This window comes from Oncorhynchus tshawytscha, linkage group LG16, assembly GCF_018296145.1.
Source record: "Oncorhynchus tshawytscha isolate Ot180627B linkage group LG16, Otsh_v2.0, whole genome shotgun sequence".
Taxonomy (NCBI): domain Eukaryota; kingdom Metazoa; phylum Chordata; class Actinopteri; order Salmoniformes; family Salmonidae; genus Oncorhynchus; species Oncorhynchus tshawytscha.
Window position 1 is genome coordinate 88,168,092 of NC_056444.1, and position 27,519 is coordinate 88,195,610.

Consider the following 27,519-nt stretch of genomic DNA (forward strand, 5'->3'; position numbering starts at 1 on the left):
AGTTCAGACAAATGTATTAACTTAAAGATGCTGGATTCTTCCTTTGAACCCAACAAATGTATAACTGCTGTCACGACTTCCTCTCCTTGTTCGTTCGGCGGTCGACGGTCGACGTCACCGGCCTTCTAGCCATCGCCAATCCACTTTTCATTTTCCATTTGTTTTGTCTTTGTCATGATCACATCCTGGCTTCACGTATTCAACATACTTGTTTATTATGTAACCCCCTGTTCTACATGTTGTATTTGTGAGTGATTGTTTGTTGTATTGTGGTTCGTATTGTGTGGCCGTGCATTTTTACGTGTCATGTTTGAATTTTTGAGTAAAGTATTTTATTAGTCATATCTGCTGTCCTGCGCCTGACTCATCTCACCAGCTACGTACAACTGCTTTAGTCAACTCTATCTGAAACTCACAATGTGAACCTAAATGGATTTCATATCGGACTTCAGACAAACTATACTGAATGCAAATATAAACGCAACATGCAACAATTTCAAAGATTTTACTGAGTTACAGTTCATAAGGAAATCAGTCAATTGATATAAATTCATTATGTCCTAATCTATGGATTTCACATGAATGGGAATACAGATATGCATCTGTTGGTCACAGATACTTAAAAAGAAAATGGGCCTCACAATGGGCCTCAGGATCTCGTCACTGTATCTCTGCGCATTCAATCTGCCATTGATCAAATTAAATTGTGTTCATTGTCCATAGTTTATGCCTGCCCATACCATAACCCCACCACCATGAGGCACTCTGTTCACAATGATTACAATAGCAAATCGCTCACCCACATAACGTCATAGACGTGGCCTGTGGTTGTGGGGCCGGTTGGACGTACTGCCAAATTCTCTAAAACAACATTGTAGGCGGCTTATGGTAGAGACATAAACATTAAATTGTCTGGCAACAGCTCTGGTGGACATTTACAGACTACTCATATACTGTATTTAGTGCTTTCAGAAAGTATTCACACCCCTTGACTTTTTCCACATTTTGTTGTTTTACAAAGTGGGATTAAAATCGATTTAATTGTCATTTAATGTCAATGATGGCCACACCTCAGAGCCTGGTTCCTCTCTAGGTTTCTTCCTAGGTTCCAGCCTTACTAGGGAGTTTTAACTAGCCACAGTGCTTCTACATCTGCATTGCTTGCTGTTTGGGGTTTTAGGCTGGGTTTCTGTACAGCACTTTGTGACATCTGCTGATGCAAAAGGGGCTTTATAAAATGTATGAAAGTCGTTGTAGCAGTAGTATTTATTAGTATTTAGTATTTATTAGTCCAAAGGTAAAACTTTATGAAAGTCATTGTAGAAATAGTATTTATTAGTGTTTAGTATTTCTTAGTGTTTAGTATGTATTAGTATTTAGTATTTCTTAGTGTTTAGAATTTAGTAGTATTTAGTATGTATTAGTATTTATTCGTTTTTAGTATATATTAGTATTTCTTAGTGTTCAGTATTTTAGTATTTATCAGCATTTAGTATTCATTAGTATTTAGTATTTATTAGTCTAGAGGTAAAGATAGATTACTGACGTCTTTACTGTCGCTGCCTCACACACACATAAATCACACCAGGTGTCTGTCTGTCTGTCTGTCTGTCTGTCTGTCTGTCTGTCTGTCTGTCTGTCTGTCTGTCTGTCTGTCTGTCTGTCTGTCTGTCTGTCTGTCTGTCTGTCTGTGAGTGAGTGAGTGAGTGAGTGAGTGAGTGAGTGAGTGAGTGAGTGAGTGAGTGAGTGAGTGAGTGAGTGAGTGAGTGAGTGAGTGAGTGAGTGAGTGAGTGAGTGAGAGTGAGAGACTCACAGAGACAGCAGGTTGTGTGTGTGTGTGTGTGTGTGTGTTTTACTCACAGAGACAGCAGGTTGTGTGTGTGTGTGTGTGTGTGTGTGTGTGTTTTACTCACAGAGACAGCAGGTTGGGTGTGTGTGTGTGTGTGTGTGTGTGTGTTTTACTCACAGAGACAGCAGGTTGGGTGTGTGTGTGTGTGTGTGTGTGTGTGTGTTTTTACTCACAGAGACAGCAGGTTGGGTGTGTGTGTGTGTGTGTGTGTGTGTGTTTTTTACTCACAGAGACAGCAGGTTGGGTGTGTGTGTGTGTGTGTGTGTGTGTGTGTTTTACTCACAGAGACAGCAGGTTGTGTGTGTGTGTGTGTGTGTGTGTGTGTGTGTGTGTGTGTGTGTGTGTGTGTGTGTGTTTTTACTCACAGAGACAGCAGGTTGTGTGTGTGTGTGTGTGTGTGTGTGTGTGTGTGTGTGTGTGTTTTTTACTCACAGAGACAGCAGGTTGTGTGTGTGTGTGTGTGTGTGTGTGTGTGTGTGTTTTACTCACAGAGACAGCAGGTTGTGTGTGTGTGTGTGTGTGTGTGTGTGTGTTTTACTCACAGAGACAGCAGGTTGTGTGTGTGTGTGTGTGTGTGTGTGTGTGTTTTACTCACAGAGACAGCAGGTTGTGTGTGTGTGTGTGTGTGTGTGTGTGTGTGTGTTTTACTCACAGAGACAGCAGGTTGTGTGTGTGTGTGTGTGTGTGTGTGTTTTTACTCACAGAGACAGCAGGTTGTGTGTGTGTGTGTGTGTGTGTTTTACTCACAGAGACAGCAGGTTGTGTGTGTGTGTGTGTGTTTTACTCACAGAGACAGCAGGTTGGTGTGTGTGTGTGTGTGTGTGTGTGTGTGTGTGTGTGTGTTTTACTCACAGAGACAGCAGGTTGTGTGTGTGTGTGTGTGTGTGTGTTTTTTTACTCACAGAGACAGCAGGTTGTGTGTGTGTGTGTGTGTGTGTTTTTACTCACAGAGACAGCAGGTTGTGTGTGTGTGTGTGTGTTTTACTCACAGAGACAGCAGGTTGTGTGTGTGTGTGTGTGTGTGTTTTACTCACAGAGACAGCAGGTTGTGTGTGTGTGTGTGTGTGTGTTTTACTCACAGAGACAGCAGGTTGTGTGTGTGTGTGTGTGTGTGTGTGTGTGTTTTACTCACAGAGACAGCAGGTTGTGTGTGTGTGTGTGTGTTTTACTCACAGAGACAGCAGGTTGGGTGTGTGTGTGTGTGTGTTTTTACTCACAGAGACAGCAGGTTGGGTGTGTGTGTGTGTGTGTGTGTGTGTGTGTGTGTGTTTTTTACTCACAGAGACAGCAGGTTGGGTGTGTGTGTGTGTGTGTTGGGTGTGTGTGTGTGTTTTACCACAGAGACAGTGTGTGTGTGTGTTTTACTCACAGAGACAGCAGGTTGGGTGTGTGTGTGTGTGTGTGTGTGTGTGTTTTACTCACAGAGACAGCAGGTTGGGTGTGTGTGTGTGTTTTACTCACAGAGACAGCAGGTTGGGTGTGTGTGTGTGTTTTACTCACAGAGACAGCAGGTTGGGTGTGTGTGTGTGTGTTTTACTCACAGAGACAGCAGGTTGGGTGTGTGTGTGTGTGTGTGTGTGTGTGTGTGTGTTGTGTGTGTGTGTGTGTTTTACTCACAGAGACAGCAGGTTGGGTGTGTGTGTGTGTTTTTTACTCACAGAGACAGCAGGTTGTGTGTGTGTGTGTGTGTGTGTTTTACTCACAGAGACAGCAGGTTGGGTGTGTGTGTGTGTGTGTGTGTGTTTTACTCACAGAGACAGCAGGTTGGGTGTGTGTGTGTGTGTTTTGTGTTTTACTCACAGAGACAGCAGGTTGGGTGTGTGTGTGTGTTTTACTCACAGAGACAGCAGGTTGGGTGTGTGTGTGTGTTTTACTCACAGAGACAGCAGGTGGGTGTGTGTGTGTGTTTTACTCACAGAGACAGCAGGTTGGGTGTGTGTGTGTGTGTGTGTGTGTGTGTGTGTGTGTGTGTGTTTTACTCACAGAGACAGCAGGTTGGGTGTGTGTGTGTGTGTGTGTGTGTGTGTGTGTGTGTGTGTGTGTTTTACTCACAGAGACAGCAGGTTGGGTGTGTGTGTGTGTGTTTTACTCACAGAGACAGCAGGTTGGGTGTGTGTGTGTGTGTTTTACTCACAGAGACAGCAGGTTGTGTGTGTGTGTGTGTGTTTTACTCACAGAGACAGCAGGTTGGGTGTGTGTGTGTGTTTTACTCACAGAGACAGCAGGTTGGGTGTGTGTGTGTGTTTTACTCACAGAGACAGCAGGTTGGGTGTGTGTGTGTGTGTGTGTGTGTGTGTGTGTGTGTTTTACTCACAGAGACAGCAGGTTGTGTGTGTGTGTGTGTGTTTTTACTCACAGAGACAGCAGGTTGGGTGTGTGTGTGTGTGTTTTACTCACAGAGACAGCAGGTTGGGTGTGTGTGTGTGTTTTACTCACAGAGACAGCAGGTTGGGTGTGTGTGTGTGTGTGTGTTTTACTCACAGAGACAGCAGGTTGGGTGTGTGTGTGTGTTTTACTCACAGAGACAGCAGGTTGGGTGTGTGTGTGTGTTTTACTCACAGAGACAGCAGGTTGGGTGTGTGTGTGTGTGTGTGTGTGTGTGTTTTACTCACAGAGACAGCAGGTTGGGTGTGTGTGTGTGTTTTACTCACAGAGACAGCAGGTTGGGTGTGTGTGTGTGTGTGTTTTTTTACTCACAGAGACAGCAGGTTGGGTGTGTGTGTGTGTTTTACTCACAGAGACAGCAGGTTGGGTGTGGGTGTGTGTGTGTGTGTTTTACTCACAGAGACAGCAGGTTGGGTAGATTCCATGGAATGTCATTGGGTAGTCTTTCCAGCTGATTATTCTGGAGCATCCTGTGAACCAGACAACAACATTAGTATCTTTTTATTTATTTTATTTTCACCTTTATTTAACCAGGTAGGCAAGTTGAGAACAAGTTCATTTACAATTGCGACCTGGCCAAGATAAAGCAAAGCAGTTCGACACATACAACAACACAGAGTTACACATCTACTGAGTTACAGTTCATATGAGGAAATCAGTCCATTTGAATAAATACATTTCTAATCTAAAGATGTCACATGACTGGGAATACAGATATGCATCATAAAGTGGCATACCCAAATCTAACTGCCTGTAGCTCAGGACATGTAGCAAGGATATACATATTCTTGGTACCATTTGAAAGGAAACACTTTGAAGTTTGTGGAAATGTAAAAGGAATGTAGGAGAATATAACACATTAGATCTGGTAAAAGATTATACAAACAAAACTACGCTACATTTTATCTCTGGGACCGTCAGGATGACAGATCAGAGCCAGATTACTGAATGTAAGTATATTATTTACCTTCAGAGGTGAATGTATCAAACCAGTTGCCGTGGTAAAAGTGTGTTGTTGTTGTGCACTCTCCTCACACAATAGCATGGTATTTTCTCACTGTAATAGCTACTGTTAATATGACAATGCAGTTAGATTAACAAGAATTTAAGACCTTTCTGCCCATATAAGACATATCTATGTCCCAGAAAGTTTGTTGTTGTTTACAATGCCATTCTAGTCACATTAGCGCATGTTAGCAACAACCGTTCCGGTTTAGTAACACGCTGTCATACAAGTCAATCCAGAGCATCCCAAACATGCTCAATGGCTGACATGTCTGGTGAGTATGCAGGCCATGGAAGAACTGGGACATTTTCAGCTTCCAGGAATTGTGTACAGATCCTTGTGACACGGGGCCCTGCATTATCATTCTGCAACATGAGGTGATGGGGCAGATGAAGGGCAAGACAATGTTCCTAAGGATCTCATCAAGCGCCAAGACTAGGTCCAAGAGGATTCTAAACAGCTTCTACCCCCAAGCCATAAGACTCCTGAACATCTAATCAAATGGCTACCCAGACAATTTGCAGCCTCTAACAGACCCAACCAGCCATTAACAGACCCAACCAGCCTCTAACAGACCCAACCAGCCACTAACAGACCCAACCAGCCATTAACAGACCCAACCAGCCCCAAACCCAACCAGCCTTTAACAGACCCAAACAGCCTCTAACAGACCCAACCAGCCACTAACAGACCCAACCAGCCATTAACAGACCCAACCAGCCCCAAACCCAACCAGCCTTTAACAGACCCAAACAGCCTCTAACAGACCCAACCAGCCACTAACAGACCCAACCAGCCACTAACAGACCCAACCAGCCTCTAACAGACCAACCAGCCTCTAACAGACCCAACCAGCCCCTAACAGACCCAACCAGCCCCTAACAGACCCAACCTACTTCTAACAGACCCAACCAGCCCTCTCTAACAGACCCAACCAACCACTAACAGACCCAACCAGCCTCTAACAGACCCAACCAGCTTCTAACAGACCCAACCAGCTTCTAACAGACCCAACCAGCCCCTAACAGACCCAGCCAGCCACTAACATACCCAACCAGCCTAACAGACCCAACCAGCCCCAAATAGACCCAAACAGACCCAACCAGCCCCAAACAGACCCAACCAGCCCCAAACAGACCCAACCAGACCCAACCAGCCTCTAACAGACCCAACCAGTCTTTAACAGACCCAAACAGCCTCTAACAGACCCAACCAGCCCCAAACAGACCCAACCAGCCCTTAACAGACCCAACCTGCCCCTAACAGACCCAACCAGCCCCTAACAGACACAACCAGTCTCTAACAGACCCAACCAGCCTCTAACAGACCCAACCAGCCTCTAACAGACCCAAACAGCCCCTAACAGACACAACCAGTCTCTAACAGACCCAACCAGCCCCCTCTAACAGACCCAACCAGCCTCTAACAGACCCAACCAGCCCCAAACAGACCCAACCAGCCCCAAACAGACCCAACTAGCCTCTAACAGACCCAACCAGCCACTAACAGACCCAACCAGCCATTAACAGACCCAACCAGCCCCAAACCCAACCAGGCTTCAACAGACCCAAACAGCCTCTAACAGACCCAACCAGCCACTAACAGACCAGACCAGCCTCTAACAGACCCAACCAACCACTAACAGACCCAACCAGCCTCTAACAGACCCAACCAGCCCCTAACAGACCCAACCAGCCCCCTCTAACAGACCCAACCAGCCTCTAACAGACCCAACCAGCTTCTAACAGACCCAACCAGCTTCTAACAGACCCAGCCAGCTTCTAACAGACCCAACCAGCCCCTAACAGACCCAGCCAGCCACTAACATACCCAACCAGCCTAACAGACCCAACCAGCCCCAAATAGATCCAACCAGCCCAAACAGACCCAACCAGCCCTCTCTAACAGACCCAACCAGCCCCCTCTAACAGAACCAACCAGCCTCTAACAGACCCAACCAGCTTCTAACAGACCCAACCAGCTTCTAACAGGCCCAACCAGCCTCTAACAGACCCAACCAGCCTCTAACAGACCCAGCCAGCCACTAACATACCCAACCAGCCCCAAATAGACCCAACCAGCCCAAACAGACCCAACCAGCCCCAAACAGACCCAACCAGCCCCAAACAGACCCAACCACCCCAAACAGACCCAACCAGCCTCTAACAGACCCAACCAGTCTTTAACAGACCCAAACAGCCTCTAACAGACCCAACCAGCCCCTAACAGACCCAACCAGCCACTAACAGACCCAACCAGCCTCTAACAGACCCAACCAGCCACTAACAGACCCAACCAGCCTCTAACAGACCCAACCAGCCACTAACAGACCCAACCAGCCTCTAACAGACCCAACCAGCCCCTAACAGACCCAACCAGCCCTCTCTAACAGACCCAACCAGCCCCCAATAGACCAAACCACCACTAACAGACCCAACCAGCCCCAAACTGACCCAACCAGCCTCTAACAGACCCAACCACCACTAACAGACCCAACCACCATTATCAGACCTAACCAGTCTCTAACAGACCCAACCAGGCTCTAACAGACGACACCAGCCAAAGACCTGTATATCAGTCCATCCAACCCTTCCATAGCTTACAGCTTCTCACTTCTTGTTTTTTTTCTTTCGGAGTGAATCAAAACAGAATTACCTCAATGAGTTTGGTGAATATATATATATTTTTTTAACTGTAGTGATGATATGCCAGCTCAGTTAGCAGGGATAATAACAGACAGCTCAGTTAGCAGGGATAATAACGGACAGCTCAGTTAGCAGGGATAATAACAGACAGCTCAGTTAGCAGGGATAATAACAGACTTCTCAGTTAGCAGGGATAATAACGGACAGCTCAGTTAGCAGGGATAATAACAGACTTCTCAGTTAGCAGGGATAATAACAGACAGCCCAGTTAGCAGGGATAATAACAGACAGCTAAGTTAGCAGGGATAATAACAGACAGCCCAGTTAGCAGGGATAATAACAGACATCCCAGTTAGCAGGGATAATAACAGACACTCCAGTTAGCTGGGATAATAACAGACAGCCCAGTTAGCAGGGATAATAACAGACATCTCAGTTAGCAGGGATAATAACAGACAGCTCAGTTAGCAGGGATAATAACAGACATCTCAGTTAGCAGGGATAATAACAGACATCTCAGTTAGCAGGGATAATAACAGATGACAGACAGCTCAGTTAGCAGGGATAATAACAGACATCTCAGTTAGCAGGGATAATAACAGACAGCCCAGTTAGCAGGGATAATAACAGACATCTCAGTTAGCAGGGATAATAACAGACAGCTCAGTTAGCAGGGATAATAACAGACATCTCAGTTAGCAGGGATAATAACAGACATCTCAGTTAGCAGGGATAATAACAGACAGCTCAGTTAGCAGGGATAATAACGGACAGCTCAGTTAGCAGGGATAATAACAGACATCTCAGTTAGCAGGGATAATAACAGACAGCTCAGTTAGCAGGGATAATAACGGACAGCTCAGTTAGCAGGGATAATAACAGACATCTCAGTTAGCAGGGATAATAACAGACAGCTCAGTTAGCAGGGATAATAACAGACACTCCAGTTAGCAGGGATAATAACAGACATCCCAGTTAGCAGGGATAATAACAGACAGCTCAGTTAGCAGGGATAATAACAGACAGCTCAGTTAGCAGGGATAATAACAGACATCCCAGTTAGCAGGGATAATAACAGACATCCCAGTTAGCAGGGATAATAACAGATGACAGACAGCTCAGTTAGCAGGGATAATAACAGACATCTCAGTTAGCAGGGATAATAACAGACATCCCAGTTAGCAGGGATAATAACGGACAGCTCAGTTAGCAGGGATAATAACAGACATCTCAGTTAGCAGGGATAATAACAGACAGCTCAGTTAGCAGGGATAATAACAGTGACAGCTCAGTTAGCAGGGATAATAACAGACAGCTCAGTTGGTGGCTGTGAGCTCATACTCATAATTAGGGTTAATGAATCATGACCACCCACCATGGTGTGTGTGTGTGTGCATGCGTGTGCGTGTGTGTGTGTGTGTGTGTGTGTGTGTGGTGTGTGTGTGGTGTATGTGTGTGGTGTGTGTGTGTGTGTGTGTGTGTGTGTGTGTGTGTGTGTGTGTGTGTGTGTGTGTGTGTGTGGTGTGGTGTGTGTGTGTGTGTGTGTGTGTGTGTGTGTGTGTGTGTGTGTGTGTGTGTGTGTGTGTGTGTGTGTGTGTGTGTGTGTACTTACAACACTTTGAGATTGTGTAGACCATGGAGAGCGAGGCCAGAGATGTACCTTAACCGGTTCCCTGAGATACGCCTGGAGAGAGAACGGGAGTAGAGATAAACAGATACATCATTTGTTAATAGCTTAAAGACGTCATTACTTCCACTAATCTCATCAAACATCTCTGTCTCTCGTTTTTGCTACTTCTGTATTTTCTAGATCAGTTCTTCTCTCCCTCCTTGGCCTAGTTTTATGCTGAGGTCATCGTGAAGGGGTACAACTATGTCATCATCACCTCTATGAGTCAGGGCTAATCTCGAATCATCACCTCAATGAGTCAGGGCTAATCTAGAATCATCACGTCAATGAGTCAGGGCTAATCTAGAATCATCACGTCAATGAGTCAGGGCTAATCTAGAATCATCACCTCAATGAGTCAGGGCTAATCTAGAATATGTTTCGTATTGCGTCAGACAACAGCATCGTGAAGAAGGTGCAGCAGCGCCTCTTCAACCTCAGGAGGCTGAAGAAATTCAGCTCGTCACCAAAAGCACTCACAAACTTCTACAGATGCACAATCGAGAGCATCCTGGCGGGCTGTATCACCGCCTGGTACGGCAACTGCTCCGCCCACAACCGTAAGGCTCTCCAGAGGGTAGTGAGGTCTGCACAACGCATCACCGGGGGCAAACTACCTGCCCTCCAGGACACCTACACCACCCGATGTTACAGGAAGGCCATAAAGATCATCAAGGACAACAACCACCCGAGCCACTGCCTATTCAACCCCCCTATCATCCGGAAGGAGAGGTCAGTACAGGTGCATCAAAGCTGGGACCGAGAGACTGAAAAACAACTTCTATCTCAAGGCCATCAGACTGTTAAACAGCCACCACTAACATTGAGTGGCTGCTGCCAACACACTGACTCAACTCCAGCCACTTTAATAATGGGAATTGATGGGACATGATGTAAAATATATCACTAGCCACTTTAAACAATGCTACCTAATATAATGTTTACATACCCTACATTATTCATCTCATATGTATACGTATATACTGTACTCTATATCATCTACTGCATCTTTATGTAATACATGTATCACTAGCCACTTTAACTATGCCACTTTGTTTACATACTCATCTCATATGTATATACTGTACTCGATACCATCTACTGTATCTTGCCTAAGCTGCTCTGTACCATCACTCATTCATATATCTTTATGTACATATTCTTTATCCCCTTACACTTGTGTCTATAAGACAGTAGTTTTGGAATTGTTAGTTAGATTACTTGTTGGTTATTACTGCATTGTCAGAACTAGAAGCACAAGCATTTCGCTACACTCGCATTAACATCTGCTAACCATGTGTATGTGACAAATAAAATTTGATTTGATTTGATTTTAATCATCACCTCAATGAGTCAGGGCTAATCTCGAATCATCACCTCAATGAGTCAGGGCTAATCTAGAATCATCACCTCAATGAGTCAGGGCTAATCTAGAATCATCACCTCAATGAGTCAGGGCTAATCTAGAATCATCACCTCAATGAGTCAGGGCTAATCTAGAATCATCACGACCATGATTTCCCCTGACTGTGACCCGACGAGAAAATACATATATTCTGATCACAACTAGAGACTAGAGTTTAACCTGGTCATTAAACTGTCCCTAATTAAAGGACCTACTTTATTCTGTCATTAAACTGTCCCTAACTAAATCTCTCTCCACCCCATGGCAAAATGTGTATACTCTCTCTCCACCCCATGGTAAAATGTGTAGAATCTCTCTCCACCCCATGGTAAAATGTGTAGAATCTCTCTCCACCCCATGGTAAAATGTGTAGAATTTCTCTCCACCCCATGGTAAAATGTGTAGAATCTCTCTCCACCCCATGGTAAAATGTGTAGAATCTCTCTCCACCCCATGGTAAAATGTGTATACTCTCTCTCCACCCCATGGTAAAATGTGTATACTCTCTCTCCACCCCATGGCAAAATGTGTAGAATCTCTCTCCACCCCATGGCAAAATGTGTAGAATCTCTCCCCACCCCATGGCAAAATGGATAGAATCTCTCCACACCCCATGGCAAAATGGATAGAATCTCTCTCCACCCCATGAAAAAATGGATAGAATCTCTCCACACCGCATGGCAAAAATATCTTTAAAACTATTTAAAATGAAAAATCTCCACAGGCACGAGTTTTGCTGCGTTTTGCGCTTAGGGTCCCCAAAACTATTGACCCAATAGTTACAAAATTTAAAAGCACAAACCTTACTTTATTTTAAAGGACCAGTTTCCACCAGCCCCACCAGCTCCACCAGCCCCACCAGTCTCCACAAGCTCCTCCAGCCGCACCAGATCCACCAGCTCCACCAGCCCCACCAGTCTCCACAAGCTCCTCCAGCCAGATCCCCACCCACCAGCCCCACCAGTCTCCACCAGCCCCACCAGTCTCCACCAGCCCCACCAGCTCCACCAGCCCCACCAGTCTCCACCAGCCTCAACAGATCCACCAGCTCCACCAGCCCCACCAGTCTCCACCAGCCTCAACAGATCCACCAGCTCCACCAGCCCCACCAGCCCCACCAGCCCCACCAGTCTCCACCAGCCCCACCAGTCTCCACCAGCCCCACCAATCTCCACAAGCCCTACCAGCCCCACAAGCCCCACCAGTCTCCACCAGCCCCACAAGCCCCACCAGCCCCACCAGCCTGCACCAGCCCCACCAGCCCCGCCAGCCTGCACCAGCCCCACCAGCCTGCACCAGCCCCACCAGCCTGCACCAGCCCCACCAACCCTACCAGACACAACAGCCCTACCAGCCTGCACCAGCCTGCACCAACCCTATCAGCCACAACAGCCCCACCAGCCTGCACCAGCCCCACCAGCCTGCACAAGCCCCACCAGCCTGCACCAGCCCCACCAACCCTACCAGTCTGCACCAGCCCCACCAGCCTGCACCAGCCCCACCAGCCTGCACCAGCCCCACCAACCCTACCAGCCTACACCAGCCCCACCAGACTGCACCAGCCCCACCAACCCGCACCAGTCCCACCAACCTTACCAGCCCCAACAGCCTGCACCAGCGCCACTAGTCTCCAACAGCCCTACCAGCCCCACCAGCCCCACCAGTCTCCACCAGTCTCCACCAGCGCCACTAGTCTCCAACAGCCCTACCAGCCCCACCAGTCTCCACAAGCTACACCAGTCTCCACCAGTCTCCACCAACCCCACAAGCCCCACCAGTCTCCACCAGCCCCACCTGCCCCACCAGTCTCCACCAGCCCCAACTGCCCCACCAGTCTCCACCAGCCCCACCAGCCCCACAAGCCCCACCTGCCCCACCTGCCCCACCAGTCTCCACCAGTCTCCACCAGCCCCACCAGTCTCCACCAGCCCCACCAGTCTCCACCAGTCTCCACCAGCCCCACCAGTCTCCACTAGCCCCACCAGCGCCACTAGTCTCCAACAGCCCTACCAGCCCCACCAGTCTCCACAAGCCCCACCAGTCTCCACCAGTCTCCACCAGCCCCACCAGCCCTACCAGCCACACCAGCCCCACCCCAGTCTCCACCAGCCCCACCAGCCCTACCAGCCACCACCAGCCCCACCTGCCCCACCAGTCTCCACCAGCGCCACCAGTCTCAGCCCCACCAGCCCCAACAGTCTCCATCAGCCTGCACAAGCCCCACCAGCTCCACCAGCCCCACCAGTCTCCACCAGCCCCACCAGCCTGCACAAGCCCCACCAGCCGCACCAGCCCCACCAGTCTCCACCAGCCCCACCAGTCTCCACCAGCCCCACCAGCCCCACCTGCCCCACCAGTCTCCACCAGCCCCACCAGCCTCACCTGCCCCACCAGTCTCCACCAGTCTCCACCAGCCCCACCAGTCTCCACCAGCCCCACCAGCGCCACTAGTCTCCAACAGCCCTACCAGCCCTACCAGTCTCCACAAGCCCCACCAGTCTCCACCAGTCTCAACCAGCCCCACCAGCCCTACCAGCCCCACCAGCCCCACCAGTCTCCACAAGCCCCACCAGTCTCCACCAGTCTCCACCAGCCCTACCAGCCCCACCAGCCCACAAGCCCCACCAGCCCCACCAGTCTCCAACTGCCCCACCAGTCTCCACCAGCGCCACCAGTCTCAGCCCCACCAGCCCCAACAGTCTCCACCAGCCCCACCAATCTCCACCAGCCCCACCAGCCTGCACAAGCCCCACCAGCTCCACCAGTCTCCACCAGCCCCACCAGCCCCACCAGCCTCACCTGCCCCACCAGTCTCCACCAGTCTCCACCAGTCTCCACCAGCGCCACTAGTCTCCAACAGCCCTACCAGCCCCACCAGTCTCCACCAGTCTCCACCAGCCCCACCAGCCCCACCAGCTCCACCAGTCTCCACCAGCCCCTCCAGACCCCACAAACCCCACCAGCCCCACCAGATCCACCAGATCCACCAGCTCCACCAGCCCCACCAGCCCCACCAGTCTCCACCAGCCCCACCAGTCTCCACCAGCCCCACCAGCCCCACCAGATGGGCCACATTGTAACCCCTCTGCTCAACCTCATCTCTCTGTGTCCAACGTCCTTCTCTACATCACTAGACAATCTTATCACTGAACTACCTGCTTCCCAGACTCTCCATTTCTGTCCTCAGCTGGGCTTTAATGTGTCCGTCTGATAGTATCTGGATGTATCTGATGCAGGCCTCGATCACACAGAGAGTGAGAGTTGTAGAGGGAGAGGTAGAGAGGGAGAGATGGGAGATGGAAGAGACAAAAAGAGGGACAGAATGCGGGAGAGAGAGAGAGAGGTAGAGAGAGAGAGATAAAGAGAGAGAGAGAGAGAGAGAGAGAGAGAGAGAGAGAGAGAGAGAGGGGAGAGAGGTATAGAGAGAGGTAGAGAGAGAGAGACAGAGAGAGAGAGGGGTAGAGAGAGAGAGAGAGAGAGAGAGAGAGAGAGAGAGTAGAGAGAGGTAGAGAGAGAGAGAGGGGTCATATTTATTTACCCATATTTATGCTTATTTATTTTCCCTTGTGTACTTTAACTATTTGTACATTGTTACAACACTGTATATATATAATATATAATATGACATTTGTAATGTCTTTATTGTTTTGAAACTTCTGTATGTGTAATGTTTACTGTTAATTTTTATTGTTTATTTCACTTTTGTATATTATCTACCTGACTTGCTTTGGCAATGTTAACACATGTTTCCCATGCCAATAAAGCCCCTTGATTTGAATTGAGAGGTAGAGGTATAGAGAGAGAGATGTATAGAGGGGAAAGAGAGAGAGAGAAAGAGAAAAGAGAGAGGTATAGAGGGGAAAGAGAGAGAGAGAGAGAGAGAGAGAGAGGGAGAGAAAGAAGAGAGAGAGAGAGAGAAGAGTTGCACAAGATCCAGAGAGACCATCTGACACGAGATTAAGGAGATGGGTCAGAGCTAGACATCACATCTTCCTTATCTATTTAATGTTACGCTTGTTCCTACTTCTAAGTCTCCACAGCTGATCAAATACAGTTTGTTTTGTGAGGGCCAACTTTCAGGCTTTTTGGGATGTTTGTGATTCAGCAGAAACACGCATCACAGTGATAGCGATGAGAATCAAAGGGATGTTAGTTCCTCTCACAGTTCCTCTGTGAGAATCTCTAGATGATTAAATGAAAGTGGTGATTATAGATAATGACAGAACAACCCCAGCAGGAGGAAAAACAGGTTAAAGCAGGAGAAGACACAGAGACACACAGACAGGAGACTGATAGAAGGTAGTTAAACACAGAGACACACAGACAGGAGACTGATAGAAGGTAAACACAGAGACACACAGACAGGAGACTGATAGAAGGTAGTTAAACACAGAGACACACAGACAGGAGACTGATAGAAGGTAGTTAAACACAGAGACACACAGACAGGAGACTGATAGAAGGTAGTTAAACACAGAGACACACAGACAGGAGACTGATAGAAGGTAGTTAAACACAGAGACACACAGACAGGAGACTGATAGAAGGTAGTTAAACACAGAGACACACAGACAGGAGACTGATAGAAGGTAAACACAGAGACACACAGACAGGAGACTGATAGAAGGTAAACACAGAGACACACAGACAGGAGACTCATAGAAGGTAGTTAAACAGAGAGACACACAGACAGGAGACTGATAGAAGATAAAGGAAGTTAAACACAGATTGTGGCCCAGGCGTTTCAAGCCACAGTGACTTTGATATGGTTGATTAATGAGAGGGATTACAGATCAGTGGATCAGTGTTGTGATTGCCTTGGCTTGGATCTAAAGTATGATGTGGTGTTGTGATTGCCTTGGCTTGGATCTAAAGTATGATGTGGTGTTGTGATTGCCTTGGCTTGGATCTAAAGTATGATGTGGTGTTGTGATTGCCAGAAGAGCTCATACGCTCGGGAGCCTATTTCTTGGTTCTGTAGCTTCAGGCAGCTTGATGTACAACAACCACCACTGGACAGGACGCTAGTCTTTCACAGGGCCTCACCCCCCCAATCTATCTCCTTAATGCTGAGTGCCAAGCAGAGACGCATCAGGTCCCATTTTGACAATCTTTGGTATGACTCTTCTAAACTCCCAACCTTCCAATCTCAGGGGCTCTACTTAATGACATGACATAACACACTCTATAGCTGTTCTACTGACATGTCATAACACACTCTATAGCTGTTCTACTTACTGTCATAACACACTCTATAGCTGCTCTACTTACTGTCATAACACACTCTATAGCTGTTCTACTGACATGTCATAACACACTCTATAGCTGTTCTACTGACATGTCATAACACACTCTATAGCTGTTCTACTTACTGTCATAACACACTCTATAGCTGTTCTACTGACATGTCATAACACACTCTATAGCTGTTCTACTGACATGTCATAACACACTCTATAGCTGTTCTACTTACTGTCATAACACACTCTATAGCTGTTCTACTTACTGTCATAACACACTCTATAGCTGTTCTACTGACATGTCATAACACACTCTATAGCTGTTCTACTTACTGTCATAACACACTCTATAGCTGTTCTACTTACTGTCATAACACACTCTATAGCTGTTCTACTGACATGTCATAACACACTCTATAGCTGTTCTACTTACTGTCATAACACACTCTATAGCTGTTCTACTTACTGTCATAACACACTCTATAGCTGTTCTACTTACTGTCATAACACACTCTATAGCTGTTCTAATTACTGTCATAACACACTCTATAGCTGTTCTACTGACATGTCATAACACACTCTATAGCTGTTCTACTTACTGTCATAACACACTCTATAGCTGTTCTACTGACATGTCATAACACACTCTATAGCTGTTCTACTTACTGTCATAACACACTCTATAGCTGTTCTACTTACTGTCATAACACACTCTATAGCTGTTCTACTTACTGTCATAACACACTCTATAGCTGTTCTACTTACTGTCATAACACACTCTATAGCTGTTCTACTTACTGTCATAACACACTCTATAGCTGTTCTACTTACTGTCATAACACACTCTATAGCTGTTCTACTTACTGTCATAACACACTCTATAGCTGTTCTACTTACTGTCATAACACACTACTGTTCTAATTACTGTCATAACACACTCTATAGCTGTTCTACTTACTGTCATAACACACTCTATAGCTGTTCTACTTACTGTCATAACACACTCTATAGCTGTTCTACTTACTGTCATAACACACTCTATAGCTGTTCTACTTACTGTCATAACACACTCTATAGCTGTTCTACTTACTGTCATAACACACTCTATAGCTGTTCTACTTACTGTCATAACACACTCTATAGCTGTTCTACTTACTGTCATAACACACTGCTGTTCTACTTACTGTCATAACACACTCTATAGCTGTTCTACTGACATGTCATAACACACTCTATAGCTGTTCTACTTACTGTCATAACACACTCTATAGCTGTTCTACTGACATGTCATAACACACTCTATAGCTGTTCTAATTACTGTCATAACACACTCTATAGCTGTTCTACTTACTGTCATAACACACTCTATAGCTGTTCTACTGACATGTCATAACACAATCTATAGCTGTTCTAATTACTGTCATAACACACTCTATAGCTGTTCTACTTACTGTCATAACACACTCTATAGCTGTTCTACTTACTGTCATAACACACTCTATAGCTGTTCTACTGACATGTCATAACACACTCTATAGCTGTTCTACTTACTGTCATAACACACTCTATAGCTGTTCTACTTACTGTCATAACACACTCTATAGCTGTTCTACTGACATGTCATAACACACTCTATAGCTGTTCTAATTACTGTCATAACACACTCTATAGCTGTTCTACTTACTGTCATAACACACTCTATAGCTGTTCTACTGACATGTCATAACACACTCTATAGCTGTTCTACTGACATGTCATAACACACTCTATAGCTGTTCTACTTACTGTCATAACACACTCTATAGCTGTTCTACTGACATGTCATAACACACTCTATAGCTGTTCTACTTACTGTCATAACACACTCTATAGCTGTTCTAATTACTGTCATAACACACTCTATAGCTGTTCTACTTACTGTCATAACACACTCTATAGCTGTTCTAATTACTGTCATAACACACTCTATAGCTGTTCTACTTACTGTCATAACACACTCTATAGCTGTTCTACTTACTGTCATAACACACTCTATAGCTGTTCTACTTACTGACATAGCACAGTTCTCTATGTGTGTGTGGTTCTCAAAGCTCAAAGTGTGTGTGTGTGTGTGTGTGTGTGTGTGTGTGTGTGTGTGTGTGTGTGTGTGTGTGTTCTGTGTGTGTGTGTGTGTGTGTGTGTGTGTGTGTGTGTGTGTGTGTGTGTGTGTGTGTGTGTGTGTGTGTGTGTGTGTGTGTGTGGTACTCACAGTTCTGTCAGCAGGTGCAGGCTGTGGAAGACTCTGGGTTGCAGCTCACTAATGCTGTTCATGCTAAGATCCCTGAGAGAGAGAGAGAGGTCATTTAACAGATTTTTAATCACAATAATTGACGGAGGGATAGAGAGAGAGATAGAGAGATGGGGGGGAGAGGGATGGAGTGAGGAAGGAAAGAAAAGATAGGGAGAAGGATAGAGAGAGGGAGGGAGAGAGAGGGGAATACAGAGAGGGATGGAGAGAGGAATGGAGAGAGAGAGGGAGAGAGAGAGAGATAATAGTCTTCTTTTTTCTCTTTCTCTTATTCTCTCCCTTGTTATCTTTTCTTTCACCCCACCAGGCCCATAACCCAGACACACTCCATTTCTCCCCTAGTCTGACGTGGCAAGGTATGTGTGAGCATTGTGCCTTTGGAATAGTGAACTAAGCGCAGACAAAACGGAGCTATTTTGGCATAAATATGGACGTAAAATGAAGTGGGAGTCCTGGGAGTGCCTTCCGATGAAGATCAGCAAAGGTAAGTGAAGATTTATATTGCTATTTATGACTTTTGTTGACTCCACAACTTGGCGGGTACCTGTATTGTGGCAGAACGCTGTTCTCAGATTCTTGAATATTGTGCTTTTGCCGTAAAGCTTTTTTGAAATCTGACACAGCGTTTGCATTAAGAACAAGTTGATCTTTAATTCTATGTAAAACATGTATCTTTCATCATGATGAGTATTTCTGTTATTTGATGTGGCTCTCTGCAATTTTTCCGGATGTTTTGGAGGCATTTCTGAACATGGCACCAATGTAAACTGAGGTTTTTGGATATAAATATGAACTTGATCACCGACCCGTACTATGGAGTAAGCAGGAGAAGGTACCCCAGCCAGGTGGAGGAGCAGGAGCATACAGTTTTACTTTACCATCTTGGCGCCGCCATGGACCACGTTGTCCAGACAACGGACTGCTGGGAGAGACAGGGAGAGCTTCCAGCGCCTCCACCAGCACAACCGGGGACTCTCCTGAGCGCCCCTTTACCACCTGAACCCAGTGGGATCCGTCTCTCCATGCCACAGGAGTACGACGGGAGTTCTGCCAACTGCCTGGGGTTCCTCATTCAATTAAACCTCTATCTGGCTACGGTCCACCCAGCTCCATCGGACCGTGAGATGGTGTCCGCCCTTGTCTCGTGCCTCACCGGGAAAGCCCTGGAGGGGGCCAACGTCGTATGGAGAGAGGGAGATGCAGCGTTGGACCAGTTTGAGGAGTTCACCTGCCGTTTCCGGGCAGTCTTCGACCACCCACCCGAGGGTAGAGTGGCGGCAAGCGCCTCTACCATCTGAGGCAGGAGACGAGGAGCACCCAGGAGTCGAAAGTTGAAAGTCATGCGTCCTCCGATACACAACGCATCCAACCCGGGAGCCAGCCGCACCAATGTGTCGGAGGAAACACCGTGCACCTGCCAACCTTGGTTAGTGCGCACTGCGCCTGGCCCACCACAGGAGTCGCTGGTGCGCGATGAGACAAGGATTTCCCTACCGGCCAAACTCTCCCTAACCCGAACGACGCTAGGCCAATTGTTCGTCGCCCCACGGACCTCACGGTCGTGGCCGGTTATGACAGAGCCTGGGCGCAAACCCAGAGTTTCTGGTGGCGCAGCTGGCGCTGCAGTACAGCGCCCTTAACCACTGCGCCACCCGGGAGGCCCGGTTCTGGCTCCTTGGCATCAGAGTCAGACCGAGGCGCCTGCGGTGGATGACTGGTTCCGGCGCGTGGAGGAAACCTGGGAGGTCGCCCATGTTCACCTTCAGTGCATAGTGCAGACCGGGTCTGGCTCTCGACCCGAGACCTGCCCCTCCGCCTGCCCTGTCGGAAGCTGGGTCCGCGGTTTGTGGGGCCATTTAAAGTCCTGAGTGGCTTTTGGTGCTCCAGGAATGGTGGCTGGCCTGCTCCAGGAATCTGAGGTGTGGGAGGTTCGTCCGCCCCCTCTGGAAATCGAGGGGGCCCTGGCGTACTCTGTTCGTTCCATATTGGATTCGAGACGTCGGGCGAGGGGCCTTCAGTACCTCGTGGACTGGGAGGGGTATGGTCCGGAGGAGAGATGCTGGGTTCCAGTTGAGGACGTGTTGGATCCTTCTATGCTGCGAGAGTTCCACCATCTCCATCCGGATCGCCCTGCGCCTCGCCCTCCGGGTCGTCCCCGAGGTCGGTGTCGACACGCTGTTGGAGCCGCGCGTCGGGGGTGAGGGGGGTACTGTCACGACTTTGCCAAAGTCGGTCCCTCTCCATGTTCGGTGGTCAACGTCACAGACCTTCTAGCCATCACTGATCCATTTTTCATTTTCCATTGGTTTTGTCTTGTCTTGTATCACACCTGGTTCCAATCCCATCAATTACATGTTGTGTGTTTAACCCTCTGTTTCTGTCACGCCCTGGTCGAAGTATTTTGTGTTTATCTTTATTTATTTGGTCAGGCCAGGGTGTGGCATGGGTTTTTGTATGTGGTGTGTATATATGGGGGATTGTAGCTAGTGGGGTGTTCTAGATAAGTCTATGGCTGTCTGAAGTGGTTCTCAATCAGAGGCAGGTGTTTATCGTTGTCTCTGATTGGGAACCATATTTAGGCAGCCATATTCTTTGAGTTTGGTGTGGGTGATTGTCCTTAGTGTCTTTGTTCCTGTCGCTGTGTTAGTTGACACAAGTATAGGCTGTTTCGGTTTTCGTTACGTTTATTGTTTTGTACGTTTGTTTGATTAAACATGGATCGCAATCTACACGCTGCATTTTGGTCCGACTCTCCTTCACCACAAGAGAACCGTTACAGTTTCCCATCATGGTCCTTGTCGGTGATTGTTTGATTGTATGTTTGTGCTAGTTATGTGTCGGTATGCGATGGGGTTTTGTACCCACTTTTATTAATTTGTATATATATATATATTTATTTTGTAGTTTTGTGAGCACTTATTAAACAACTCTGTTTATACAAAGTTCGTTCTTCTGCTGACTTCCCTGCCACCAATACGCACCCCATTACAAGGACAGACTGATGCTGTATGTGAATAACAGGACAGACTGATGCTGTATGTGAATAACAGGACAGACTGATGCTGTATGTGAATAACAGGACAGACTGATGCTGTATGTGAATAACAGGACAGACTGATGCTGTATGTGAATAACAGGACAGACTGATGCTCTATATAAATAACAGGACAGACTGATGCTCTATATAAATAACAGGACAGACTGATGCTGTATGTGAATAACAGGACAGACTGATGCTGTATGTAAATAACAGGACAGACTGATGCTCTATATAAATAACAGGACAGACTGATGCTCTATATAAATAACAGGACAGACTGATGCTCTATATAAATAACAGGACAGACTGATGCTGTATATAAATAACAGGACAGACTGATGCTCTATATAAATAACAGGACAGACTGATGCTGTATATAAATAACAGGACAGACTGATGCTCTATATAAATAACAGGACAGACTGATGCTCTATATAAATAACAGGACAGACTGATGCTGTATATAAATAACAGGACAGACTGATGCTCTATCTCTGAGTCTCTGATGAAATAAGATATTTCCACTACAATGACAAGGCAGTCAATAAATAACAGAGACTGATGCCTATGTGTTTACCTGATCTATAGGACAGACTGATGCTCTATATAAATAACAGGACAGACTGATGCTGTATATAAATAACAGACAGACTGACATCTCTGAGTCTCTGATGACATAAGATATTTCACTACACAAGGCACACACACACACACACACACACACACACACACACACACACACACACACACACACACACACACACACACACACACACACACACACACATGCCATCCTCCCCTCATTCTTCCTCTAAAGAAAATGTTTAGCTTTTTCTCTTCTCTTTCTCTCACACACTCCAGACATCCTGGGCGAGGCATCGCTCCTTTGTTTCTGAACTCACTCTCTCTTTCTCTCTTCCTCTCTTGCTTTTCTTTAGCACAAAGAGAGAGAGACGAGGCATTCACCTGGCTGAGACACGGAGAGGACACAGCCACAAAAGAGGGAGAAAGAAAGAGAGAGAAGAAAGAGGAATTGAGGGGAGACCGAGAGAGAGAGAGGGAAAGTAGGAGAAGAAGGCAGAATTAGAGGGAGAAAGAAAGAGAGAGAAGGAAGAGGAATTGAGGGGAGACAGAGAGAGAGAGGGAAAGTAGGAGAAGAAGGCAGAATTAGAGGGAGAGGGAGAGAGAGAAGGAAGAGGAATTGAGGGGAGACAGAGAGAGAGAGGGAAAGTAGGAGAAGAAGGCAGAATTAGAGGGAGAGGGAGAGAGAGAAGGAAGAGGAATTGAGGGGAGACAGAGAGAGAGAGGGAAAGTAGGAGAAGAAGGCAGAATTAGAGGGAGAGGGAGAGAGACATACCAAGATGTTATTCCGACAACTTTTTGTCTCATTTTCTTTTTATCCTTTTAAAAGGTGTTGCCCGCAACAAAGCCTGTACTTCTGTTTCTACCAACCGACCCAGTCATGATTGGTGTGTTTTAAAGTCCCGCCAACCCCCCTGTGTTAATGGCGCCTTTCATCTTACCGTCTTTGGCATTAAATCATAAACATTCTATTGTTGTCCGACATCAAACTTGTACTTGTCAATCACATAGCTTTAAATACATTTATCCTCTCCATTTAAATGTCTGTAGTCCTGTCCTTGAGCTATTCTTTCCTATTGGCACATACATCCATTTAGCCTGGGGGAATGAACACTGGCATTTAGCCTGGGGGAATAAACACTGGCATTTAGCCTGGGGGAATGAACACTGGCATTTAGCCTGGGGGAATAAACACTGGCATTTAGCCTGGGGGAATGAACACTGGCATTTAGCCTGGGGGAATAAACACTGGCATTTAGCCTGGGGAATGAACACTGGCATTTAGCCTGGGGGAATGTACACTGTCATTTAGCCTGGGGGAATAAACACTGGCATTTAGCCTGGGGGAATGAACACTGGCATTTAGCCTGGGGGAATGAACACTGGCATTTAGCCTGGGGGAATGAACACTGGCATTTAGCCTGGGGGTATGTACACTGGCATTTAGCCTGGGGGTATGTACACTGGCATTTAGCCTGGGGAATGAACACTGGCATTTAGCCTGGGGGAATGAACACTGGCATTTAGCCTGGGGAATGTACACTGGCATTTAGCCTGGGGGAATGTACACTGGCATTTAGCCTGGGGGAATGAACACTTCCATTTAGCCTGGGGGAATGAACACTGGCATTTAGCCTGGGGGAATGAACACTGGCATTTAGCCTGGGGTAATGAACACTGGCATTTAGCCTGGGGTAATAAACACTGGCATTTAGCCTGGGGGAATAAACACTGGCATTTAGCCTGGGGGAATAAACACTGGCATTTAGCCTGGGGGAATGAACACTGGCATTTAGCCTGGGGGAATGAACACTGGCATTTAGCCTGGGGAATGAACACTGGCATTTAGCCTGGGGGAATGAACACTGGCATTTAGCCTGGGGAATGAACACTGGCATTTAGCCTGGGGGAATGTACACTGGCATTTAGCCTGGGGAATGTACACTGGCATTTAGCCTGGGGGAATGAACACTGGCATTTAGCCTGGGGGAATGTACACTGGCATTTAGCCTGGGGGAATGTACACTGGCATTTAGCCTGGGGGAATGAACACTGGCATTTAGCCTGGGGGAATGAACACTGGCATTTAGCCTGGGGGAATGAACACTGGCATTTAGCCTTGGGGAATGAACACTGGCATTTAGCCTGGGGGAATGAACACGGGCATTTAGCCTGGGGAATGAACACGGGCATTTAGCCCGGGGAATGAACACGGGCATTTAGCCCGGGGAATGAACACTGGCATTTAGCCCGGGGGAATGAACACTGGCATTTAGCCTGGGGGAATGAACACTGGCATTTAGCCTGGGGGAATGAACACTGGCATTTAGCCTGGGGGAATGAACACGGGCATTTAGCCTGGGGAATGAACAAGGGCATTTAGCCTGGGGGAATGAACACGGGCATTTAGCCTGGGGGAATGAACACGGGCATTTAGCCTGGGGAATGAACACGGGCATTTTGGCTGGGGGAATGAACACGGGCATTTAGCCTGGGGGAATGAACACTGGCATTTAGCCTGGGGGAATGAACACTGGCATTTAGCCTGGGGGAATGTACACGGGCATTTAGCCTGGCATTTCATCTTTTCTTCTTGACTTTGAAAAGCAAATGTTTAAAGGGCCTTATATTTAGGAAATAAATGATGAGTTAATATGAATAAGTTACTAACTTAAACTACGAATCGCTAATAGGCTATCTGTCTTCAACGAAAATAACTGTTGGGGAATTTGAAAGAGGAGAAAGCACTCGATAGATCACGTCCAACACGGATCAAAAGAGCAACATTCTGCCATCATCCCACATTCAAGTATCTTTACATGATTGAAAAACGGACACGACCTGAAAACCTCTTGGTTCCACACATTTATTGACACTCAAGTTGTATGGGAGACTTATTATTTATTTTTATTTTGTTGTTTTCCATGATAATTTCTCACTATAAAATCTAGGCCCTATGCGTGTTGACTGTGGCCAGGGCAAGGTAGGCTGTCTACTGTCTGTTTAATGAACGAAAGAAGAACTATTGATTTCATCTGCATGGTGCAGCACAGACCAGTAACATAATTCAATTCAAAATATTCTATTATATTCTTTAGAAAATAAATTGTATTAGTCTCATAATGTTTCCTAGGACCTGCGTTAACAAATATCTATCCAGCTCATATAATTAGACTAGCAGATCATATCTACCACCGTTTTGAGTAGCCAACTATTTATTGACCATAACAGGAAAAGACATGGTAATTATTTACAAATGATTTACAAGTAGGCTACGGCAGGCTGCTAACTTCCTGTTGAAGTGAAATGTGAAAAAACAAAAGCAGTGGAACATCTGAATTTAAACCGAGGAATTAAGAACAGGCAGCTGTCAGGATACCATGACAACGGTCGCGACAACAGGGTCAAAGTTGAATGTCTCTTGCTCCTTCCCGGCAAAAGGAATAGCTATATAAAAGGCTAGTGGTGACAAAACTGAGGTAACAATAGGGCTCTTTGAAAGAAACGTGTTTTTACAGACAACATACCGTGATTCCTGTGTGAAAGCACTAAGATAGAGGAAGGGGTAGAGAAAGGGAGGTGAAGGGAGAGGAAGTTAAAAAGAATGGAAGAGAGAAAGAGAGAGATGGAAGGGGTGAGAAGAAGGCAGAGTTAGAGAGAGAGAGAGAGGGAAATGACAGAGCAGAATGGAGAGTTAGAGAGAAGGAAGGAGAGACTGATCCACATACACAACGTTTATAACACAACGTTTATAACACAACGTTTATAACACAACGTTTATAACACAACGTTTATAACACAACATTTATAACACAACGTTTATAACACGTTTATAACACAACATTTATAACACAACGTTTATAACACAACGTTTATAACACAACGTTTATAACACAACGTTTATAACACAACGTTTATAACACAACGTTTATAACACAACATTTATAACACAACGTTTATAACACAACATTTATAACACAACATTTATAACACAACGTTTATAACACAACGTTTATAACACAACATTTATAACACAACGTTTATAACACAACGTTTATAACACAACGTTTATAACACAACGTTTATAACACAACATTTATAACACAACATTTATAACACAACATTTATAACACAATGTTTATAACACAACGTTTATAACACAATGTTTATAACACAACGTTTATAACACAATGTTTATAACACAACGTTTAAAACACAACGTTTATAACACAATGTTTATAACACAAACACAACATTTCTAACACATACACAACATTTAAAACACATACACACACCTTCCACCCCATTTATTTGTCTACCCCCCAGCATAAATATCTCGTTACCGGGCGGAAGTTGCTTTGTGAGAATTGCCCCAAGGGAGTGGCTTTTTTGTGAGATTGCAGAACACCAAAGAGGGAGAGCAAAGAGATGAAAGAGTATAAGGATTTTTTTCTCTTTACAGGACTATTTCTTCCATTTATTTTAGTTAGTAATTACATGTATCTCTCGTGCTCTTTCTTCTCTCCCTCTCATGTCTTTAATTACAGGTGTGTCTGATCATTAACAACATATTGACTCAGAGCCAGAGACGGCAGCAGCCATGATTCCCTGTAACACACCTACCATCTCACTCTCTCTCTCTCTCTCTCTCTCTGTAGCCCAGAGGTTAGTGAATGTGTCCAGGTGATTCTCTCTAACCACTAGGCTACCCTGCCACCCCACCCTCCCTGTAACACACCCACCATCTCTCTCTCTCTCTCTCTCTCTCTCTCTGTAGCCCAGAGGTTAGTGAATGTGTCCAGGTGATTCTCTCTAACACTAGGCTACCCTGCCGCCCCACCCTCCCTGTAACAAACCTACCATCTCTCTCTCTCTCTCTAGCCCAGAGGTTAGTGAATGTGCCCAGGTGATTCTCTCTAACCACTAGGCTACCCTGCCGCCCCACCCTCGCTGTAACACACCTACCATCTCTCTCTCTCTCTCTCTCTCTCTCTAGCCCAGAGGTTAGTGAATGTGCCCAGGTGATTCTCTCTAACCACTAGGCTACCCTGCCGCCCCACCCTCGCTGTAACACACCTACCATCTCTCTCTCTCTCTCTCTCTCTGTAGCCCCGAGGTTAGTGAATGTGTCCAGGTGATTAATTTGATCATTAGAATTTTGGGACACTTGCTTTTGGGAGAAGGTGCTTTTTGGCAAACTTCAGTCAAATATTTGGACGAGATGAGTCCCATTACATCTGGCAAAAACCAAACACTGCATTCCACAGTAAGATCCTCATACCAATGGTCAGCATGGTGGTGGTAGTGTGATGGTTTGGGGTCAGCATGGTGATGGTAGTGTGATGGTTTGGGGTCAGCATGGTGGTGGTCGTGGGATGGTTTGGGGTCAGCATGGTGGTGGTAGTGTGATG

At 46.3% G+C, this 27,519-nt stretch overlaps 1 protein-coding gene across 1 annotated transcript in view; it reads right to left on the reverse strand.

The window, feature by feature from the left end:
* The window catches only part of LOC112238935 (leucine-rich repeat-containing G-protein coupled receptor 6), a 77,717-nt gene that overhangs the window by 38,785 nt on the left and 11,413 nt on the right, over nucleotides 1-27,519 (reverse strand). The window contains 3 exon segments of the mRNA XM_042299867.1: nucleotides 4,633-4,704; nucleotides 9,498-9,569; nucleotides 18,448-18,519. Coding sequence (XP_042155801.1) covers nucleotides 4,633-4,704; nucleotides 9,498-9,569; nucleotides 18,448-18,519 — 216 coding nt within the window.